We start from the raw sequence: 21,069 nt of genomic DNA, 5'->3' as shown, positions 1-21,069 counted from the left end.
TTTTTTGGGTTGTTTGGTTCCACTAGGATGACCCTCATATGTGAGAATGACCATATTACAAAGGATGTCTCTCAAATCTGAGTTTACGTCAACACCAACATTCAGATTTGAGCAACATTCTTGCACCTTAATATAAAAGGGAAAAATGGAAGAAATGCTCTACGGAAGCCATTAAATCCGCGACCTTCACCGACTTGAGCTTCACAACTGCTTCGATACCCTCTCACCCATGAAGGAAACAATCTATCCCCGGCGACTGGTTCAATATCCTCTCCACCACGAACGAAATAGAGTTTACCACCGGTGATTGCAGTCTAATCCCCTGCAGGTGATCCCTTAATAACTATTCAATTCCAGAAAAAGATCACCCTAGCTTTCTTCTTTGAATCTACGCTAATCGTGAGAGAGAGAGAGAGAGAGAGAGAGAGAGAGAGCCATGGCTTTTGCAATTCTCAGGCGATTGGACGGCAATTCAATGCAGTGGATGGCGACTGGGACTCGAGCTGTTGTTTCTAGGGCTTTTGCGTTTGTTTCAGTTGGAGTTGACATCGTTGATATTTGGGCTCCCTGTAAGTTCATTTCCTTCTCTTCTTTTATTTTTTGTCCTCTTTCTGCTCTTCTTATTTATTCATTTATCTGCCATAATTGGATTTTTTTTTTCTTGATTTTGTTCCATTTGCCTCATTTGTTCATGTTGGTGGGTAACTGATGCTTTTTCAAGAAATTTGGCTGAAGATGCAGTTCCTTTCACCTACGAATTTCCTAGCATTGAAATTTAAAATTTTAACATTTTCTTTAGTTGCTTGCGCTCTGCCAAATGGGTTGCATAATTTTAATTGGAACATAATTACTCTGTTTTTGTTGTGGAACTTGACATAATTACATTGATTGAGCGTTTGAAGCTTTTATGCGGCAATTTTGTGTGCATTAGTGAGGTCCTATATTATTTGTTATCATTTGCAAACTCTTTTTATCCAACATTCTGTATTTTCCATGAGATCTTATCTACTTTGTCAATGGAACAAACAATTGATGCTCTACCCATCTCATTTTCCAGGGCACACTCACTGGGGTTTGTTCTAAGGCTCATGTGCCTAGTTACAAGAACAACATCGATAAGCTCCAGGCCAAAGGGATTGATTTTGTAATTTGTGTGGCCGTCAATGACCCATATGTTATGAAGGGCTGGGCAGAGAAGCTTGAAGCAAATGATTATATCAATTTAATCAAACAATTTTATAGGAAGAATCATTATACAGGATTAGGGTAACCAAACAGTTTTACATGAAGAATCACTACACAAATTTAAGGTAACCAAACAGTTTTCCAACAAGAAACATGTACTAGACTCAAGGCAACCAAACGATTTTTCAGCTATATAGGTAGTTTAGAAGAATGTCTCTCAAAAGATTTAACATCCATATTCGATGGATACACCATTTGATTTACGCAACCAAACGCACCCTAAGAGATTCCCTCCCTCTTCACCGTGGGTAAAATATTACCAGAATGTGTCCAAATATACTTTCCCTATCTCCAGAACTCAACCATGATATCCTCAAATGAAGAAGCATTATTACCTGCGACACTCCGCATACTTCTTATAAAGCTAGATCCTTCGAAGCATTACAGTTCCTATAGCCATCACATTGGAAGAATCCATGCTTTACTGAATCTGGGATCTGTCTGGAAGGAATTCCAAATGTCAGATACATTGTATACTAAGTACTGTGACTACAAAAAGCAAATCATCCACAGAAAGGAAACCTTCTTGAAGAGGTGAACATGGCAACTTTTCTTTTGCCCGTAAGCCTACACCAAGGCAGTATCCAGCTACAGGGGGATGGGGAAGCAGATAACTAATATGGCTATACTAAACAGTAATACATACACTTGGACCATTTGCAGAGGCTGCATCCAAACAATTCAATAGAGTATTCCTTATTAGTATTATTGGAAATATTAAGGAGCCAAGGGAAAATTTGAATTATTGGTATTTCTGCATTTAGCATTAATAGGGAAATCAAATTCCTGAACATACAGAATAATTTATAGATGTTCTTTAACCGATCAAAGTGAACTGATATATGAATAGTATCTGAAAGATTTTTAGCCTGCCAAGTCACAAGTAAACATCAAAATCTCAAGTTGGGAAGATGTCTCTAGGCAAGATCTTGTCCTCTGTTATTGCTCTGCATTCAACAGAACAAACTACGGAAATTGGATTAACAAATCATATATGAAACAAGCAGGCAGGATTACTCATCTCTGACTAAATTGGTAGGGCTCCTATGCTCCAACACCATATTTCTTTTAACAAGAAGAAGATCAATCCCACAAAAAATACATAAACAATGAAGCATAAATAAATACATCTCTGCGGCTAAAACCAACAGAGTTGCAAGTCAACACTAACAACCGAAAAGAATACATCAGTTTTCACTTCCAAGAGAGTTTTCATATGAAATAACAAGATCAATGACTGAAGCCCAATAGCATCCTTAGATTATATAAAATATTAACTTAATCATACCAAAATCCCTGATACAACTAGGACTAGCCCCACAACTAATGAGACTTGAACCCATATGATGCACAACAATAATGACCTTGTGAAAGCAAAACAGGCAGACATGACCTGTGTGGCTGCATTTCTAAAAGACAATTCAACAGCACCTGCGACTAAGCATAATAAGGAATTTCCCTCTTTTTCTCTCATATATAAAGGCAAATGCAGTGCCAACCTCAACTGCAGGAGATTAAAACCTAGGTGAAAAAGATCAAATTGAAGTAGAAGTTCTGCAGTCCCATATAAGAGTAGGATCCAAAGATTTGAATGCAAACCTTCTGATCGATATCAGACACCTGTGTTGCGACTCGCCACTGGAGCATAACCTTCAGATAAACCTATAAAGAAGGCAAATCGTGTAGATAAAATGCTCAATATGGGGATCATAGCCCCCAACTTTTGTATGTTTTCTATCAACCTTCCTGTGAGGTTCTCCATTTTTTATTGACATATATGGAGTTTGTTCTCAATGTTGCTAATCAATAAAATATTCCTTTATGTATAACCACAAGAAAAAAAAGGTAGAAGCTCTGCATCATTACTAAATCTCTGATTACTCATAAACTGTAGACTCATAATTGCTAATAGTAAAACCTTTGAGCGAGGGAGGGGAGCACAATCCTTTACTGAATCTACAACAAATACAGCCTCTCATTGAAATTCTACAAAATCACCACTGAAGTCACACTACACATCTCTTCTTGCAAACAAGGTGGTGAAAGGGAGTGTAATGGATAAGAAGAAACCCTGACAAATATCGATCTCACCTGCATATATTGAATAAGTTGAAAAACAAGTTGGAAGAAACAATTTCTTTCAAACCAAGAAATTAAGAGAGAGAAAAAAATTAGGGGAGGGGGGGAGAAGTAAAGACCTATGGACCTAAAGGGCCAGACAAACATAAGCGTAAGCCACAAAGTTCAAGTTCTCACTCAGCAGGACCAAGTTTTTATCAGTTATGATGCAAAGGAATAAATCTATAGAGTTGTTCCGATTGGTAATATTAGAGTTATTGCATTTTTGAGTTGGGCCACTAATGGTTATTGTTATAGTAATCACAAGTCATAATATTAATAATAAGGGAGTGTGTTCTCTGAGCAAGCAGGGTATTCTACACTCTCTCACATTTACATTTTTTAATCAATATTTTTTTCAATTTAAAAAAATAATAAATATATGTGAGGAGGCATAGCTTTTCCCTAATAATAAATTGCAAATTATTATTTAAAGTAAATCAATTTTCTATTTTCTACTAAAAGCAAAAATTGCTATCATTGGTCATTCAAATGCTCATACTTTAAGAAAGTTATCACTTTTTAATGTCATGCAATAAGTTTTTGTTAACTTGGAGTTAAAATTTGAGTCACAGACTCACAGTTGGTAAAAGAAATGACACATACACAAAATACCATTCTTATAACCAAAGTTGGTGAAAAAGAAGTTGTAATATTACTTTTTTTTTTTCTCTTTTGGTGAAATGACTTGCCAGCCTCTTCTTTTGTTGCTTGTTTCCAAAGAATAAAGGAGTTGCTGCAGTCTCCTTCCTTGGACTTGCAACTGATGTCCTATTTGCCCGTAATATGCTGGAACTTATGGAAAAACTTTCACTGAGCTGCCTTCGAAGGAGTTTTTCCTAATCCCTTTATCTTTCATTTTGAAGATTGACACAGAACTTAAATCCAAGAATTTCTTAGAGAAAATGCAATTAATTTTTTGATGTTATTAGTACTTCTTCTATGGAAGAAAGAAGATCAACCTCAGCTATATCCCAGGACTTTTTTAAAATTTTTTATGAGGGTCCATCTGCAAGAAGTTTTCTGGGGCTCTTGCTGGAGTAATTATCTTAGACCTGTTTGGTTCCTTTGTAATGCTAAAGCTTCACACTTCCTTTCTTCAGCTCCAATGCCTGGCTGCTTAGCTTTTTTACTTGTTAAAGCTTTAGCATTGATAGAATGACCTTGGTTTCAGATATACTATTCATGATATAAAGCTACCTACGATTGTTCAGCTTGGAGGATGACAAACATCTACATTCAGAGTTTGAAGAATCAATTTCATAGCATCCTCTGTGTAAAGCATCCTCGAGCTGTTATCATTAATGCTGATTTTTTGCTCAAGATGTTGATATTCTCTCTCTTTTCCCCCCCCCCCCCTTCTCTTGTATCAGGGGAATTCATTCAAACTTGTTTTCATCAATAAAAGCCATTTCTTTCATTCTGGTTTAAAAAAATTTATAGATAACTAGCAAGACAGTGTAAAAGGTAATACTGAAGCTGAACCAATCACTTCTTCCTTAGTTATTAGATTGTGTTAGGAACTTAGGATCCATGCAAATGACTGGTCAACTAATTAAGCAAATCCATCACCCTAAAAGGCAAATGCATAAAGTACTGCACCATTACAATAGGAGCTATAATCTTAAATCTTAAGAATAAAAGAAAAAGAAGAAGTTTTAAAAAGACTATGTTCTTCACCACGAAAAAAAAAGTAGTATGTTGACCAACTTTCATATATGGTTTAAGCATAGAAGGATGACATCCAAAATAATTCATTTCTCCACAAAATCTCTCCATCATATCGAAAACCCTCGAAGATTACACCTTTTGTTGTTTTCTTGTCCCAGCTTAATCGAAAGATAGAAAACCCAAACAAGCTTCACTGAGAATAAAGCTTAAAGCGTACTAAGAAAAATACAAAATTTGCAGCCAAAACAGCACTTAAAAAGTTGTTAAAGGTTACTCTTGGCAAGCTTCGGGTACAAGTGTGTGCAAAGGTCATAGAGTATCTTCTCCGACTGAAACAGTAAATGCCACATAGAGATTCATGGCAGGAAGAGAAAACAATCAAATCAATGACGAACCTGAAGACTACTCCCACTCTCATCATCCAATTCACAGCATTGTTACTACCATCTCCATTTCCGAACACCTTGATGCGGAAGCTATCGGGAGAGGCGCAGAGAGAGTCAGCTAGCGTAATACCCACGCTTCCTCGAAACGATTTGGCTGTGTTTAAGGGTTTGGAGATGGAGAGTTGGAAGGGATTGTGGATTCGTGATTGTGAGAGAAGAACTTCTCGCAATCCTTAACTGCGTTTTTCTTTTTCTCCTATGCTTCACCCTTCGCTTCTTCAAGTATCAGTTTAGGGAGTGAACCGATATATTTACATAAAAACCCTTAGTTACCTTTCTCCGCCATCTTATTTGAGACGTTCTCAGAAAAGGGGAACAGGGGAAGAGAGAAAATGATTCCTCTGCTCTCACCTCCATTTTCGTTTTCGACAATCTTTGCTTCAGCAAAGAGTTTAAATCCCGCGGTTTTTTGCTACTCCAGAACTCAAAATCCAACGGATACCTCTCGAAATTCCAGAGTTCAAGCTCAAGATAAAGCTTCTTGTTCTCTTGTATCCAACCTAATCTCTTTAGCCGCAGTTGTTGCGACTCTAAATTCAGCTCTACCCTCCCATGCAATTCTCTCACTCAACTCTCAGACACCTCCCCTTTCTCCTACCACTCCATTCTCACAATCTAAGAAGTTAGAGACTGGATTAGAAGCTGATGGGTCAGTATCTCCCCTTGATTTCCTCCTATTTACTATTTTCCGAAGAAGATATCTATGGTTTCAGTGAATGTTTTGTTGTTCTTGCAGGAAAATTAGACCATGTCCCTCCACAAATCCGGGTTGCATTTCTACAAACCCAAAGTCATCATCCTTTGCTTTTCCGTGGGTGATTCCAGATAATTCTTTGGATAATGCGGTTCAGGTGATTTGAGATTATCTCTTCCTTTCAACTTATCTATTACATACCTCTTGAGGTCCAATTGAAGCTAGTAGGGTTTCAACGTTTTGCAGAAGTTACAGGAAGCCATCATCAATACTCAGAAGAATGCAAAGATTCTGGTCATCAAAGATACCCCATATGGTAAAATTGAAAACTTTTGTTTTCTTCAACCTATTGCATCATTATCGAAATTTGCCTTCTAACCATGATTTTCCTGACTTCCTCCTTTGTGCAAATAGTGGGATGCATAGAGTCTTCCAGATATCCCAGAATTCTGCTTCTTATTTAGTTGCTTCAATTGATTTCATCAAACTTTCCTGTGCATATTGCGTATTCTCTGATGATGGTTGTGTTCGTTTTACATAATAGGGCTGTATACAGAGATTTATTGTTTAGGATAAGGGTTATTGACGTGCATCATGAAGCCTTCTAGTTGCATAAGACTTGCATATACAACAATGGTGGATTGATACTAAAAAATTCCCTACCATGTTCTAGTCAAAACTAGGCCACCTAAACCCATTAAGCTGGCTATCATCCCTGGCTACCACTGGCACTGATGATGGCATACAGTAATCAGTTTGTGAGAACTTTGTTTCTAAATTAAGTAGTTGTCTGTTGCCACTGCAGGCCAATATCTGTAAGTTTAGAGGTTAACAGGGTTTTCTGATGCCCTGTTTTGAGTATGACATTGCAAGGATCTGTGTTGATAATCCATCCATCTTGGTGTTCTGTAAAACTTGCTGTCTGAGGCCCTCCAAGATCCATGTTTGAAATTCCTTGTCATGTCCTACTCAAAACTAGGCAATCTCAATTCATGAAATCTGGGATCATCTCTGAACTTCTGATGATCATTTCCTTCGTTTCTTAATTCATTACTGATTGCTGTTATTGCAGGCCAATATCTACAAGCAGAGGTTGACGGGGGTTTCAGCCCAGACGTGCTGGAGTTCTTGGTCAAAGGAGACACAGTTGCCTATAGATCAGTGGCCGCTAAGGTTATCTACATTTACCCATTCACCACAGCTTTAGGAGACTCTAAAGGGCAGGAAGAGAGAATGCAGAAGATCCTTGACCAGTTGGGTTGGTATGCTCCAAGTTTTAACACCATGGATTGAAAATGATATTTATCTGAAACTTAAAAGAGAATACCTTTCAGAATTCAATTGTCCCTCCCCATCTTCATGATTGCTCTATATATTTTCAACATACAGAGATCCAGATACAGTTGTATGCACTCTGCTTTCACAATTCCGAATCAGAATCTGAAAACTATGGAATTCTAGGAGGTTGTGGACCTGGGTTCACAATGTAGCCATATGAGATTCAAACTATATCTAATGCAGAAAATTCTTTAATGGAGATTGATGGACATACTTCCGTTAAGTTCCAAATTCTGTCCCATATTGTTGGTGATTGACTCTTCTTGGCTTTGCTGTAACAATGAGCCTGCAACACCATTTGAAGAACCTGATGTTAGATTTTATCCCTCTTTGGTCTCACTTTATGACAATAGATGATGGTTCTCCAATTTGTCTTTCCATGACTAGAGAGATATGCACCATCAATGGATATAGGTAGTTAAGGGAGTTAAACTACCTATCCACATAAGCATCTCTAGATCTGATGTGGCAATTAGGTCCACATCAGCCAACGAGCTAAAGATAATTAAATTTTGATAATTAAACCATCTGCATTTTTCAAAAACAAAGGTTATTTATGAAAAAAACAAATCATGGAATAATGTGGTGTCACAAGTTTGCTCCACTATGGTGTTATAGGGTTCAAATTGCTTCATCTATTTTTCACCATTTCTATGTAGCAGTTTGTTATGTTTGTCCCAAATTCTTGACCTGTTTCGAAGATTGACCAGTTCTAATATATTTTGGTTGCAACCCGAATGGGATTTCTGAGGTTTGTGATGATAACAGAGGGGTTGGGCATAGGCGCGATCTCCTGAGTCCATTTAGGAGATCATTTCCCTCATTAGTCAGTTTGATCTCTTTAGGATATTATAATGGAGAAGAATTCTGTTCTTATAGGATATGCCAGAGGGTTTCAGATTGTTGTTCAAAAGGAGGCATAGCTTATCAGATCTTATCATCAACTTTAAATTTGTTTTGTCAAGAGAGAATCATGCCTGTATTTTGTAAGGAAAATCTTGAGTCGGAGGTGAATGTAAACTTCTCAAAAAAGCTGCTTTTCAAGGGAATTCTATCGATGGGAAATCCTCTTAATGTGATTATTTTCCTTTCCCACACAACAGCCTTGAATTGGGGCTTTACAAGGACTTGAAAATGGTCAAAGCCCATCCAATAACAATATAAATTGGGCTGGGCCTTGGCTTGGAAAAAATTTCAATTGTTGAACTAGTCCAACCCAACTTTACATGATGAAAATCAAAGGTAGGCCCAATCACTTTCATGGGCCAGCCCCTGAACAGTCATAACAAGCTCCTGGCTGAGGTTTCTGAGGTTTTAATGTTTTATTAATTGTGGTTAGTGAGAGACATGTGAAGCGGGGGTATTTCTATCTGATAAAAGCGATCCAATACCTATCTATTTCAATCTGTAATGGTTTTGAGATTATCGATACCACGATACCTATTCCAATACCGCACTCTAAAACCATGGTCTTGACCTTGGTACTACTTCCTTGTTCTTTCTTCTTCCTCGTGCTTAAAAATATTATATCACATTGTACCAAAATATCATAAACATATCAGTTCACACTTCACAGCCTTACCGAATACCCAAATTCCGACTGCATTTATGATATATCTTGTAAAAACAAAATATCGTATATCCTGTAAAAGAAAAAAAAAATTGTGAAAGTATCAAATGGAAACTGTATCAAAACTGTATTTATACCAGATAAGGTGTTGTATTTATACTTGTAGAAACACAACCCTAAAAGCGATGCAAAAGGTAATGGAAAAACAAGAACAAACAATGCACACAAATTTATGAGGTTTGGCAAAATTGCCTACATCCTTAGTGAGATGAAATTCTGCTTCACTATCAATAGAGAATAGGGTTACAACACTCATCCTCACACCTCTTAGTATTGCTCGTGTTATATATAGAGAAAAAAACAAACCTCGCTACAAATATATAGCCAAAAATCCCTAATCTATAAAGTACAAAACTATCATCAAATAAAAAATTCGAGCGAGGGCTGTGTCACCCTACACCCCTACTATGTAGGGGGCTTCCTGCCCCGTTCAACCTTCTCAGTGCCGTTCTATTCTGTTGAGGCGTGTGTGCTAGTAATCACTGGATTAAATTGTGACGGAATACAAGACATCATACACTAATAATATTGCATAAAAATAGGATTTTTTTTTCTTAATATGATATAGTTTCGATATCTACTCTTGGTCTGTAGTACAGTGCAAAATTATCGAATTGACACCCTTAGATTAATCTTCTCAGTTCAACAGTAGAGGATGGGATCATTAGAGTCCATTGGTTCAGTGTTGCTGATAGAAGGAAGCAGCCGATGGGGGACCCCTGCTTGTGTCATGTGGGACCTCGCATGGATCGAACAATAGAAAATTGATCGCCTAGGGATGTATGACCGGCGGCAAAATTATAAGAGAAACGGAAAGTGGTTACATGGATGGGGGCCATGACAGATAGGATAGATATTTGATAAAATGTCCCAGTGGGATGTAGAAAATGTGGTAGAGCAGTTAAGGCCTTGAGGAAGACACAGCATATCAAGTTTCATGTTGAAGGCGTGACCATTTCTTGTTCATTAATATAATTTTTCATGGACCAAAGGTTTAGGTTTAAGAAATCGGTGAATCAGGTTAGGAATCAGTCAGAATTGATCTTAATTTTTGTCCTTTCGAATCAAAATATTCCCATCAAAATTTCTAATTTTGAATCAATTTGAATCAAAATCAATAGAGACTGATTCCACCACCAATTCCTGTTTATAGACCCATGAAAACCAGTTGGACCACCATTCTAGGGCTGGGGCCATGGAGGACAATGGAACTGGCCCCTTTGCCCTTTTAAGCCACGATATTATGCTTATCTCCTTTTTTACTCCAATTTGTACCAGATTGTTGTTTTCTTGAAAAAAATTATCTTATCAAATTGGAGGTCCTTGAATTTTTTTGGAGGGTACATGGTAGGAGGTCCTTCAATTATCTATACCATTGAAATTGTCACGTCCTTCTTCAATGTATCACAAGTGCTAAATTGGTGGATAAAAAGGAATAGACCTAGATGGGAGAAGGATTGATTCTCTTAATGACCAATATGAAATCACTTTCAAAACCTTCAGGTGGGGCTCTATCACTCGTCTTTTTATTAAAAAAAATTTAAGAATATATTCCAATAAAGAATATCCAAAAAAATTGTCTCACATCCACCCATAAAAAATAATAAATAAATATATAAAGGGAAAATGACATGAAAGTCAGCGGGACACAATGGTATCAGGAAAACTAGCAAATGTAGACCACTGGATTAGATAGATTACATCAATATCGTTGGGTATTTGTTGTCTTACGTAACCTACCCAGCCCCGACGTTGTACAGTCACTCTTCTTCTCCTTCACTATCAGCATTTGTTGTCTCACCTTTCGTTTAAAATCGAACTGAATCAATCAGTTCGATTTTGTTTTCAAAATCTAGAATATTTTCTTGTTTGGTTTGAGGCTGAAACTGTCAATTTGAATGGAATCAAACCTAACTATTCGAATTACACATAGATCTTTTGACACTTTAAGTGGCCGATAAGTTAATCATTTTTAGTGTTTGAAAAGAGTTTGGTGGATTAATACCCTAACAATTTTTTTGGTTGGTGAAAATATAAAAAATTGGTCCTAACTCCTAACACCTAAAATAGGGTCCAAATCGAATGAAAAGTGAATCAAAAACCTAATAGTGAACTGAATAAAAACTGAACCAAAACTAAATCGATTCAATTTTGGTTTAGAAAACAGGTTTCTATTCAGTTTCAATTTCAATCTCCATATACTATATCTTGAACTGAAATCGAACCAATTGATATCCTTGATAAATATATGTATCAATCCAAAGAGTGGTATTTTTTTTTTAAATAGAAAAAGAAAATATAAATTAAGTAAAAAGCTGATCACTTACATCCTTGTTTATAGAGTAGTTCAATCCATCTGTTCAGGTAATGGAGCTGCCCAAGATACTATACATATTAGAAGAGTCCATTGGAGTTAGTTTTATATCCAGCATGTAAAGTAAACAAGTAATAAACATCAAAAGATCAAATGCATCATCTTTTCAGACCTCTTCCTTCATGAATCTTTTTCTCCAATGAATGTTAGCAACCTAGGAAGATGCTTCTTGCCTTTTGTGCCAACATATGTCCTCAAATGACAAAATCTAGAAGATTTGATTTGATTCTTTTTTCTTCACCATCCACCCTACAAGTAGGGCAACGGGTCCACTATAGAGTAACACATGTTAGGGTTCTAATTTGTGGTTGACTCAGATGGATTGGACTTATCTATAGACTGTAGCGCAGATTTAAGGGTTGGGAGTCCTCATACATGCCATCCAAGACATGCGCAACCCTTGGATTTGCACTACATGCTGTGTCACGTGACAGAGGATCCCAGTCCGACACATATGTGAAAATTGATACTTAATCAATCTAGACCACTTCATACTTCAAAGATTGAATCGATCCTGATTGGTTAGGTTCAATCCCCAAAACCATATAATTGACCCTTTAGATTTGAAAGCTAATGATTCAGTCCCAAAAACTCTAGAATAGATCGCTCTAGATCAACAGAAATCACTGAATCAAGATTGATTTCAATTTCAATCGATTAATATACGATTGAACTGATTTCAAATTTTAAAACTCTAACCAGCACCTTTTCTTTCCCTCTCTTTCTCACATGGAATGATCTCTCTACCTTAATATATAAGAGGCGAGGAAAAGAAATTCTACTAAAAAGAAAAGTGAAGAAAACAAAAATGAGAGTTGATATAGGGCCCATGAAACTGGCAATAAGATGGGAAATCTCTAGTGAGATTCCTGTACGGAGTCGATAATACTCCTATACTTCTCTCGATTCCTTATGCACACCATCCAAACGCATTGGACAAGAGATTTTCTTGTAGGGTGTGGTGAAGGAAAACTGTCACCTTTTATATAAGCAAAAGTTTCTCTTGGCCAGCTTGTATTACAGGTTTCTTAACAGGTCACCTATTTTTGCCAAGTGAAGTCATTTTTCTGGTAATTCTAATGGTTGGAACTTGGAAATGATCAAGGGAGTAGTTTGGATTGGAATTAAATTCAATCAAATACCGCCATATGTATGTACATGCATCCCTACATTTGTCAAATATAACAAAAATAAAATGAAATAAAATAAAATGAATGTGATTTTTCTTTTAATATGAAAAATCATATTTTGATCTAGAATAGGTACGTATTGCTATCAGTATTGGTATTAGGTGGATCAAGAAGTCATAATTGTTCCTATATAATGTAGTATTTTAATTACTCCTCGGCTTATTCTTAAAAATTATATAATGTAATGCAAGGGTTAAAAGAGTTTCAAAAAGTTGAAAATACCTAAAAAAGGTATTTTATATTAAAATGGCAAAATATTTTCCTTTCATTAAATATTTTTTATTGGTCTTTCATAAAATTTTTATTGCTCTATTGCTACCCAATGCTTGCATATTTGCAGGTTTGAATAAAAAAAATACCTCTCCACAAAAAGTGAGGGTGAGGCTGCCTACATATGTTTTTCCTTAAATCTAAAGTCTAAAAATAATGAAAGCCCCGTGCATTAGATACACCATTTTTCTTTTAAAGGTTAATGGTTGGTTGAGAAACTTTGACTTAAATCTTGAGTCTACTCTCCAATGAGATTCATGACGTTTGATGGAATGAGAATCAATTACTCAAAAAAAAAAAAAAAAAAATATGACACAGAACGATACAGACCTTTCCCCCTTCAAAATAAGATTTTTTTTGGTAAGCTCAAAATAGGAAAGTGAAAGGGGGATTAGATGATGGATTAAAAAAAAAAAAAAAATGAAGAAAGACCAAACAGAGAAGTGTGGGCACGATGATATGTACACTCTTGTGCTGGTAGACTATTGGATCTAGATCATCTCTAGCGGCTACGCTGCTAAGAGGCATCCCGATGGTTGTGAGGGCTCGGGTTGTCTCTATATTATTTGAATGGGTTTGGGTACCATTTTCTTGTTTTTTTTTTTGGGTGAGGTTAGGTTATCACATTAACTAGTTTGTATTCATTAATTCTATTCCAAAGAACTATATTTAAAGTTCGTCAAAATCCAACTCATCAACACTTAAAGTTTTCATTTAAATTTTGAAAAAAAAAAAATCTTCCTAGTCGCATGGCCATGTGCTAACGCGGAAGCCAATGAAGATGCACAATGATCTACACAACCAAAAACCTTTCTTCTTTCTTTTCGAAATATTAATTTTGGCAACAAAAAAAAGGGTAAACATAGATTACAAATGAATACACAATTAAATGATATGATAAGAACAACGTGTCTACAAAATTTAAATACCAACGACCTTTGACTTTAAAAGAAAACAACAACCATCTCAATTGGAAGACATCCAAAAAAGATTCATGTCTCCCATACATCAGTTTGAAAATCGTTTGCAGCCATTGCATTAGTGCAATGAGCATCGGGTGGTTGGGATGAGCCCCTTAGGGCACGTGCTTTGATACTTTCAGCCGTCCAATACTCATTGCATCTCACGCTCACTGCAGAATGTGGACTCCATACATTGAGGGGGAGCAAAATGATGTCTATGTCTTCATGAAATGCAAAAATCCCACCCTATTGGTTGTTTGATTAGGGTTTAAAGTATTGATTCATATCATTTTAATAGTATAATACTAGTACCAGTGGGTATCGAACTATTTTTTTTTTTCAATAGATAATTTGTATGTATTAAGGAAAAAGAAAAATATAAAAGTACAGATTAAGGCAACCCCTACAACCTTTTTTGGATAGACCAAAAGAAAAGTTGAGAGGTCTTTAAATCAAACAGGACAAATCCTGTAACATAGTTCATATAATATAAAAAGAAAAACTTTAACAATTAGGAAAAGATGCTATGAAAGAGTTAAGTAGCGCAATCACGGGAGCGAAGAAAGTATGGGGCACTTTTCATTCCGCGACTCTTCCGCAGAAAACTTCTCACTACTGGATGGGTCAGGTTTCTAAAGACTTCAGAGCCATCGTCTTCATTTGACTCTGATGCTTTCTCTAGAAAATCCAAATGTATACCTTCTATATTATCAACTTGATGGATCACCTCCTCATTATGGTTTAACTCAACTTGATCTATCATCTACTCATTGTGATTCAATATTGTCTCTTCCTTTGAAGAAATAACGGAATCAGCAAGATTCTCTATTCTCTTGAAATAAGTCGCATCTGTTATAGATTTGAAAATCAAATCTTCAATCAACCTACCATTATCCTCTCCATCTACCACGTCAATATTGTCTATTTTAAGAATATTCTCCACCAAATTTTGTGATATAATCCTTTGCTTGAACCTCGAAAGGTATTTTTCAGATCTTCCTTGGTAAGTTTAATCATAAAATGAAATTCTGGTATAAGAATAAGACCACTCATTGAGTGGGGAAGTGAGAAGACAAATGAACTAGGGCCCAAAGTTCCAGTACTGATTTTATTCAACTTGTCCAAAACCCTGAAAGGGGTCATTGTCATTCAATTCATAACTGTTGCTGTCAATGATTCAATGACAAATGATACAGTATCTGTTTTTAAAACTCCAAACCTCAGTTTGTCTTAGAAGAGTTTGGGGCTTTTCAGCAATTATAGATTGACCGGTCGTTCATCTTCCAACCTTTTGATCTTATAACTATAGCTGGAAATGAATTCAGTCCACGAACCAGTATCCCAATTTGTCAAGCAATGAAGATACATCTCTCATACACTTGAATAAAGAAATAGAAGTAAATCACTTTGTACTCTTAGTTCTTATAGTTCGATTGAGCGTACAATTCAAGCCTTCCCATCTACAAAGAAATAAGCTTCTGGGTTTAGCTCGTCTAAGAAATGCCTCCTTTACAGGATAGGTTTAGTGTGTTCATCAACAACCGATGGCTTGTGTTCGTGGCGGCAATGTGGATTCAGTCGTGTGCAGGAACTGGGTACGTGTTTGGGAGTATCTCGCCAGTGATAAAGAGCTCTCTGAACTACAACCTGACGCAGATTGCGATGTTGGGTGTATTCAAGGATCTTGGGGACTGTGTTGGATTCATCGCTGGCAGTGTATCTGGGGTCTTGCCTGTTTGGGTGTCTTTTTTCATCGGTGCTCTTCAGAATTTTTTTGGGTATGGATGGACTTGGCCGATTGTAACCAAGAGAGTGCCGACTGACTATGCCTTTGTGGGTGGTGAGTCCAAATGGTTTCTGTTTTTTCTTTGATCGATTTCTTTGCTTGTTTATTTGCTTTGATGAACTTCACTTTTGGCCTTACGGGTTTACATTTTGCTACCCCCCCCCCCCCACCTTCCCCCATTTCTCATAATTTCTATCTTTCAGAATGATTGACGTACTTCAATTTGAATTTGCTTTTAAGTTTTAAGAACATGTCGAGTTTTCTTAACTTTCTTGTACTCCCAACTGACCAATTGTGCAATGAGTTTCATGATGTGGTTCTGCCATTATTTCCTGGTAGACCAGGTCACCAGAGACATGAATTATACTTTTTTTCTTTTCCACATTTCAGACAGTTCCAGATTTTAATGATTTGAGTTCATCCTTGGAGGTACCATTTCCTCCGACCAGATTGTGTTCTAATGATTCAGATGCATATAAATTGGTGAACTTGGTTATGGCTTGAAATATGTACATTCATGAAAGCAGCACTTGCAGTAGTGATATATGTTTGAATTTTAACTCGAACCAATGTTAGATTTGTGTAGAATTGTGTTGCTATTGGTATTTCTGTCAATTCTAGCCTTATATGGTTTCTCTTAATTATGTCACTTGCTCCAGAATAAGAATTTATTTTGTTCTTGCTTATTTTTTACTACTTTTCCATCTAAAAATGTGATATACTGTCTTGCCAGGAATTATGCGTTTCCAAGGCCAGTAACTTTGGCTGTTGCTCAAGGCATCATGGCAATTGGGGACTTATTCTTTGCTATGGGATGGCCTGGTGTGGTGTATGTTGGTACCCTGTTGATTGGATTAGGTTATGGAGCTCATTGGTCAATTGTTCCAGCAACAGCCTCTGAATTTGTTTGGCTTGAAAAGTTTTGTGGCTATGTACAATTTCCTCACACTGGCAAATCCTGGTGGATCATTGATCTTCTCTGGTGTCATTGCTAGCAGAATTTATGTTTACGAAGCAGAGAAGCAAGCTCACATGCCTCCACCCCAGAATTTTTATGGTCTCCTTCATAGGATGCTTGACATAACACCTGTAGTGGGAACGACATTGAAGTGCAACGGTACCATATGCTACTTCCTTTCTTCCTTGATAATGTCTGGACTCTGCATCATTGCAGTTGTGTTGAGTTTGATTCTCGTCTATTGCACCAGGATTATATATGCAAGCATTTATGGAAAATCTGGTACAGAATTGGAAAGTGAGAACTAGTCTTAAAAAAAGGGTTTCTTTGATGAAAGTGCATATTGATTTGTTCTACATGAAGGCCTTCTCAATGCTAATATAAGGTATGAGGATTCCTCACATGCACCTGCCTTGATTGGAAAGGAATATCTGTGAAGGGGAAGAAGTAAGTAATGTTCATATCATCCCCTGAGTATAGAACCAAGGAAAGAAAATTGGGTTGTCTGTCTATTGTAGACGCGGTGTTTCTTTCTTTACCCCAACTTGTGTAAGAGGTGCAAATCTCTACTGTGGCTCTGCTTGGTGGCCCATGAGACTTTTTGAAATTTATGGGTCTGGTTCATTGTGTATCATAAGCGAGGAACTTGTTTATGTCATTTTAGTAATTGGAACTTGGTTCTCATTGATCAAAGCGAATGAAATACTCTATTCTGTTATTCATTGAGTTTGATTTTTTCCATTTTTGCAGGAAGAGACATCTTTCCCAGCAGATCATAGTTTTTGCAGGAAGAGACATCCATACTGGTGTAAGGCCATGCATCCTGACAGTGATTTCCAATTGTTTTTTCATATGTTTGTGGATAATTGATTATCATTTAAAGGAAATAAGTGATGATAAAGACTTTCTACCATCCTTATTAAAAAAAAAAAAGTCTACCATCAAATCAGTATCTAGGGGGCAAAAAAAATTAAGGTTTTTCTTCCGCATCACTATGAAGAGTGATTGAATTCATTTCACTATCATTTTATTTACCCTTTTAAGTACTTGTATTAAGTTGGAAGTATAGGGACAATTGTTTACGTTCACTTTTAAAGGCATATGCAAATGCTTCTCCCACGGCTCTACCTCTTCCTCTCCCCTTCCGGTTCCGCTTCCCATCTTTGACTCTCTTCCCCCTCTTTTCTTGGCAAGCAGCGGCAGTAGCGGCAGAGGTGAGAATTTGAAGGAACAGTGGCAAGCGAGATGAGAGATTTATGTTGGTTCTGGTTTGGACTTTGGGCCGCTCTCTTCTTCGAATTTGGAAAATTCTGCTGGGAGAATTATTCTCTTGGGCATCGCAACTTCCATCACACCTCGTTTTTAATTTATTTTGCAGGGCCAGCGGGGCTCGTGGTTATTGAATCAGGGTAGGTAGCGAGGGAGGGTGGCGGGGCGAAGTGGGAGTAGGGGAGGGCCGGTGAGTTACAGATGGTGGTCCAACAAAGGGGAATGATGTAATGATTGAACCAGACTCCTCTACTGAGCACAAGAAGAATCCAATGCCCTTGAATGCCTCGTCATAGAACCCAACACATGGATGCATACTTCAAGAGGCTCGAGGGTGTTAGATCTACACTGCCTTCTCTTGTTCTTAGTGGAGAAGCCCTTCCCATAATGGTTAACGGAGAGGAGGGGAGAGAACCACCTACGAATTACAAATTCTACCCCTTAGTCTTATCTTAATTTATTAAAAAAAAGAGAAAATTGCAACGCCACCCTCTACTTTTCGAAATACCAAAGACACCTCCTAATAATTAAAAATTTTTCAAATCCGTCCCTATCATTAGCCATCCCTGTTAAATGATAGAATGTCTATTAGTTTTTTTTTTCAAAATGCCCAAAACAACCCCACCTAAGGTGAGTGTACAATCTTACCCTTGACCCTTATTCTAAACTCACTCACAAATTAATGCTTCACAAGTCAGAGAAGAGAAAGACAGACCAACAGTTATTGCCATCCCTTGCTAAAACCCTAAACCTCGACTTGGGAGGATCGTACGGGCATTCTTGATAGGGACGAGCAGCATATGAGAGAGTATTTTGCCTTCGCCATCACCATCGCCATCTCAGATCTCTCTCTCTCTCTCTCTCTCTCTCTCTCTCTTTCTCTCTGTTTCTTTGCCATCGCCATCTCAAACCTCTCTTTGATATTTCACTCCATCTCTGAGAGTGAGTTGATCCTCAATGGCTTCATCTCTGAGTTGATCTTCATCAAACACACTTTCGAACGAGTTCATCTTAGGTTTTGCTACCTTTTAAACTATTGAAGAAGGAAGAAAAAAAGTTTATCCCAAAATTTTAAGAAGCCCTAGTTTCCCTTTTGGTTACTTCCAAAAGAATATGGCTCCTTCCTCTCAAATCAACAAAAATTGAAAGGCTTTAAATAACTTGTATTTATAGTGCTATAAAGCTAGCATGACCATAGAATGAAGGAAGAAAAAAAGGACAAGGGCTCCACATGGATGCACTGAACTAATCGGATTTGTTGAGATATCTCATGGAACTTGGCAAGGGCTTTCTTCTGTAGGAGTTTTTGGTAACTATCACCTGCCTGGACCTCTAAGGTTAGCTCCACCTTCCTCTGCTTATTCCCAAGGCCAGCTCTATCTTTCATGGCTTGTGCTTGTACCACCTCTGTTGTGCCGCACCAATCCTTGCTCAGTCTCTGCGTCCAACCAACCCAAGAAACAATAACACCCCTACTAAACCACAAGACTAGAGAAGGATCTGTAATTGTGCCTTCATGTGAGCACATACGCACACGATAAGCACATCATGCTGTTTGTGCAAATCCATGAATTGAGGGATTCCAGTTGTTAAAGGATAAAGAACAAGCTTGAAAATATAAATGGCACTTTCTACCTGCCGCTCAAGGTACACAAAGGAGGTGTTCAGAAGATTTGTTGGCAAGCAAATTCACCATGCAAACAAAGGATGAATAGAAGACAATACCAAGCCTTCTTTCATTTCCATGAGTAGTCGCGATCCTTCGTCGGAGGGGAGAGGTGCATACGATCATACGCTGGAGGCTGAAGAAGGGGATAGTTGTAGGTTTTGGCCATGGCGATGGCTATAGCACAAGCTCCCTTCTCGGTTTTGTGAACCAGCCATATATTTATGAGTGAGTTTAGAAGAAGGGTCAAGGGTAAGATTGTACACTCACCTTAGGTGGGGGTGTTTTGGACATTTTGAAAAAAAAAAAAATAGACATTCAATCATTTAACAAAGATGGTTAACAACAGGGACAGACTTAAAAAATTTTAAATTATTAGAGTGTCTTTAGTATTTTGATAAGTACAAGGGGTGGCATTAAATATAGATCAAAGTTCAGGGGTGGTGGTGCAATTTTCTCATAAAAATTTGATTTAAGAAAGATCCAGTGAAATGAACTACTTCACTTTCCATTCTCTACCCACAAGTAAAAAACAAATCTTTGACTTGATCCAAATAAATAAAGGGTAATTTACAACGCCACCCCCTGGAGAATGCCAATATTATAAGGACACCCCCTCTCTTTCACCAAATTGGACTCGGACCCCCTGCCGTCAGTCAACATTACAGAATATACCAAGAATGTTGATATCAGCAGTTCATATTTTTTTAAAATACCATTTTACCCTTAAAAATAGGGGAGTACCGAAATTTCCCTTAAAGATTTTATTCCCAAAATCGATTGAAGAAGAAAACCTAACTCACAACCTAACTTTGAGCAGTGAATCAATAAAGTATGGAGACAAGCAGCCCTTAGAGCATGGATTGAACCAGTTGGAGGGGACGAAGAGTACTTTCAATTCTTCAAAAGGCTAGAAGAGCGGAACAGAGAAACATCAGGAAAAAAAAAGGGAGAAAAATCAGAGAAAGAAAAGAAACTCAGCTCTACTTTCAGCTGAACCGGGACGAAGCACAGAGAAAAAACATAGAAAAAAAAAAAAACTTCAGCCGAACCTGGTGGAAAAACAGAGAGAGAGAGAGAGAACCTTAGCACGGCAAAACTCGCCGACGACTGTCCTGTTTATCTTGGCTGGAACTCATCTGAACCTTTGGTAGAGGAGAGAAGGAGAATGAATTGGTAAAAAAGTAAAGAGGGGTATTTTGGGATAATGAAAATGGGTAACTTACCAGTGTTTTACTCATAAGGGCAAAAACGTCATTTCAAAGCATTTTGTAACACTGACTGACGGCAGGGGGTCCGAGTCCAATTTGGTGAAAGAGAGGGGGTGTCCCTATAATATTGGCATTCTCCAGGGGGTGGCGTTGTAAATTACCCATAAATAAACAAATCATTGACTCCCTCAAATGTTGACTATTAGGGGAGGAGAATGGAAAACCCTGCAATGCTGACTAT

The 21,069-nt window shown here is 37.4% G+C and overlaps 1 protein-coding gene, 1 long non-coding RNA gene and 1 pseudogene across 2 annotated transcripts; 2 read left to right on the top strand and 1 right to left on the bottom strand.

Moving 5' to 3' along the window:
* Positions 1-1,221: 1,221 nt before the first annotated feature.
* Positions 1,222-5,567, bottom strand: LOC122078277. The gene is made up of 2 exons (XR_006140021.1): positions 5,430-5,567; positions 1,222-1,686 (listed from the first exon to the last, which is right to left on the bottom strand). It is a non-coding gene; the product is annotated as an uncharacterized LOC122078277 (long non-coding RNA).
* Positions 5,568-5,803: 236 nt separating this feature from the next.
* Positions 5,804-7,743, top strand: LOC122078276 (thylakoid lumenal 17.9 kDa protein, chloroplastic). The gene is made up of 4 exons (XM_042644193.1): positions 5,804-6,129; positions 6,217-6,331; positions 6,421-6,490; positions 7,247-7,743. Exons 1-4 carry the CDS (start codon positions 5,813-5,815, stop codon positions 7,465-7,467), a joined length of 723 nt encoding a protein of 240 aa, XP_042500127.1. The 5' UTR covers positions 5,804-5,812; the 3' UTR covers positions 7,468-7,743.
* Positions 7,744-15,413: 7,670 nt separating this feature from the next.
* The window catches only part of LOC122078467, a 9,548-nt pseudogene continuing 3,892 nt past the window's right edge, over positions 15,414-21,069 (top strand).

Source organism: Macadamia integrifolia, chromosome 5 (genome assembly GCF_013358625.1).
Source record: "Macadamia integrifolia cultivar HAES 741 chromosome 5, SCU_Mint_v3, whole genome shotgun sequence".
Classification (NCBI taxonomy): domain Eukaryota; kingdom Viridiplantae; phylum Streptophyta; class Magnoliopsida; order Proteales; family Proteaceae; genus Macadamia; species Macadamia integrifolia.
The sequence above is the reverse complement of the archived record's forward strand: the minus strand, read 5'-3'. Positions and strand labels throughout refer to the sequence as shown.

Excerpts from the sequence above, each read along its gene's own strand:
- LOC122078276 (XM_042644193.1), top strand. The coding sequence starts at position 5,813 with ATGATTCCTCTGCTCTCACCTCCATTTTCGTTTTCGACAATCTTTGCT. Across the intron at positions 6,332-6,420 it reads CTTTGGATAATGCGGTTCAG|AAGTTACAGGAAGCCATCAT; the intron begins GTGATTTGAGAT and ends AACGTTTTGCAG. Across the intron at positions 6,491-7,246 it reads CATCAAAGATACCCCATATG|GCCAATATCTACAAGCAGAG; the intron begins GTAAAATTGAAA and ends CTGTTATTGCAG.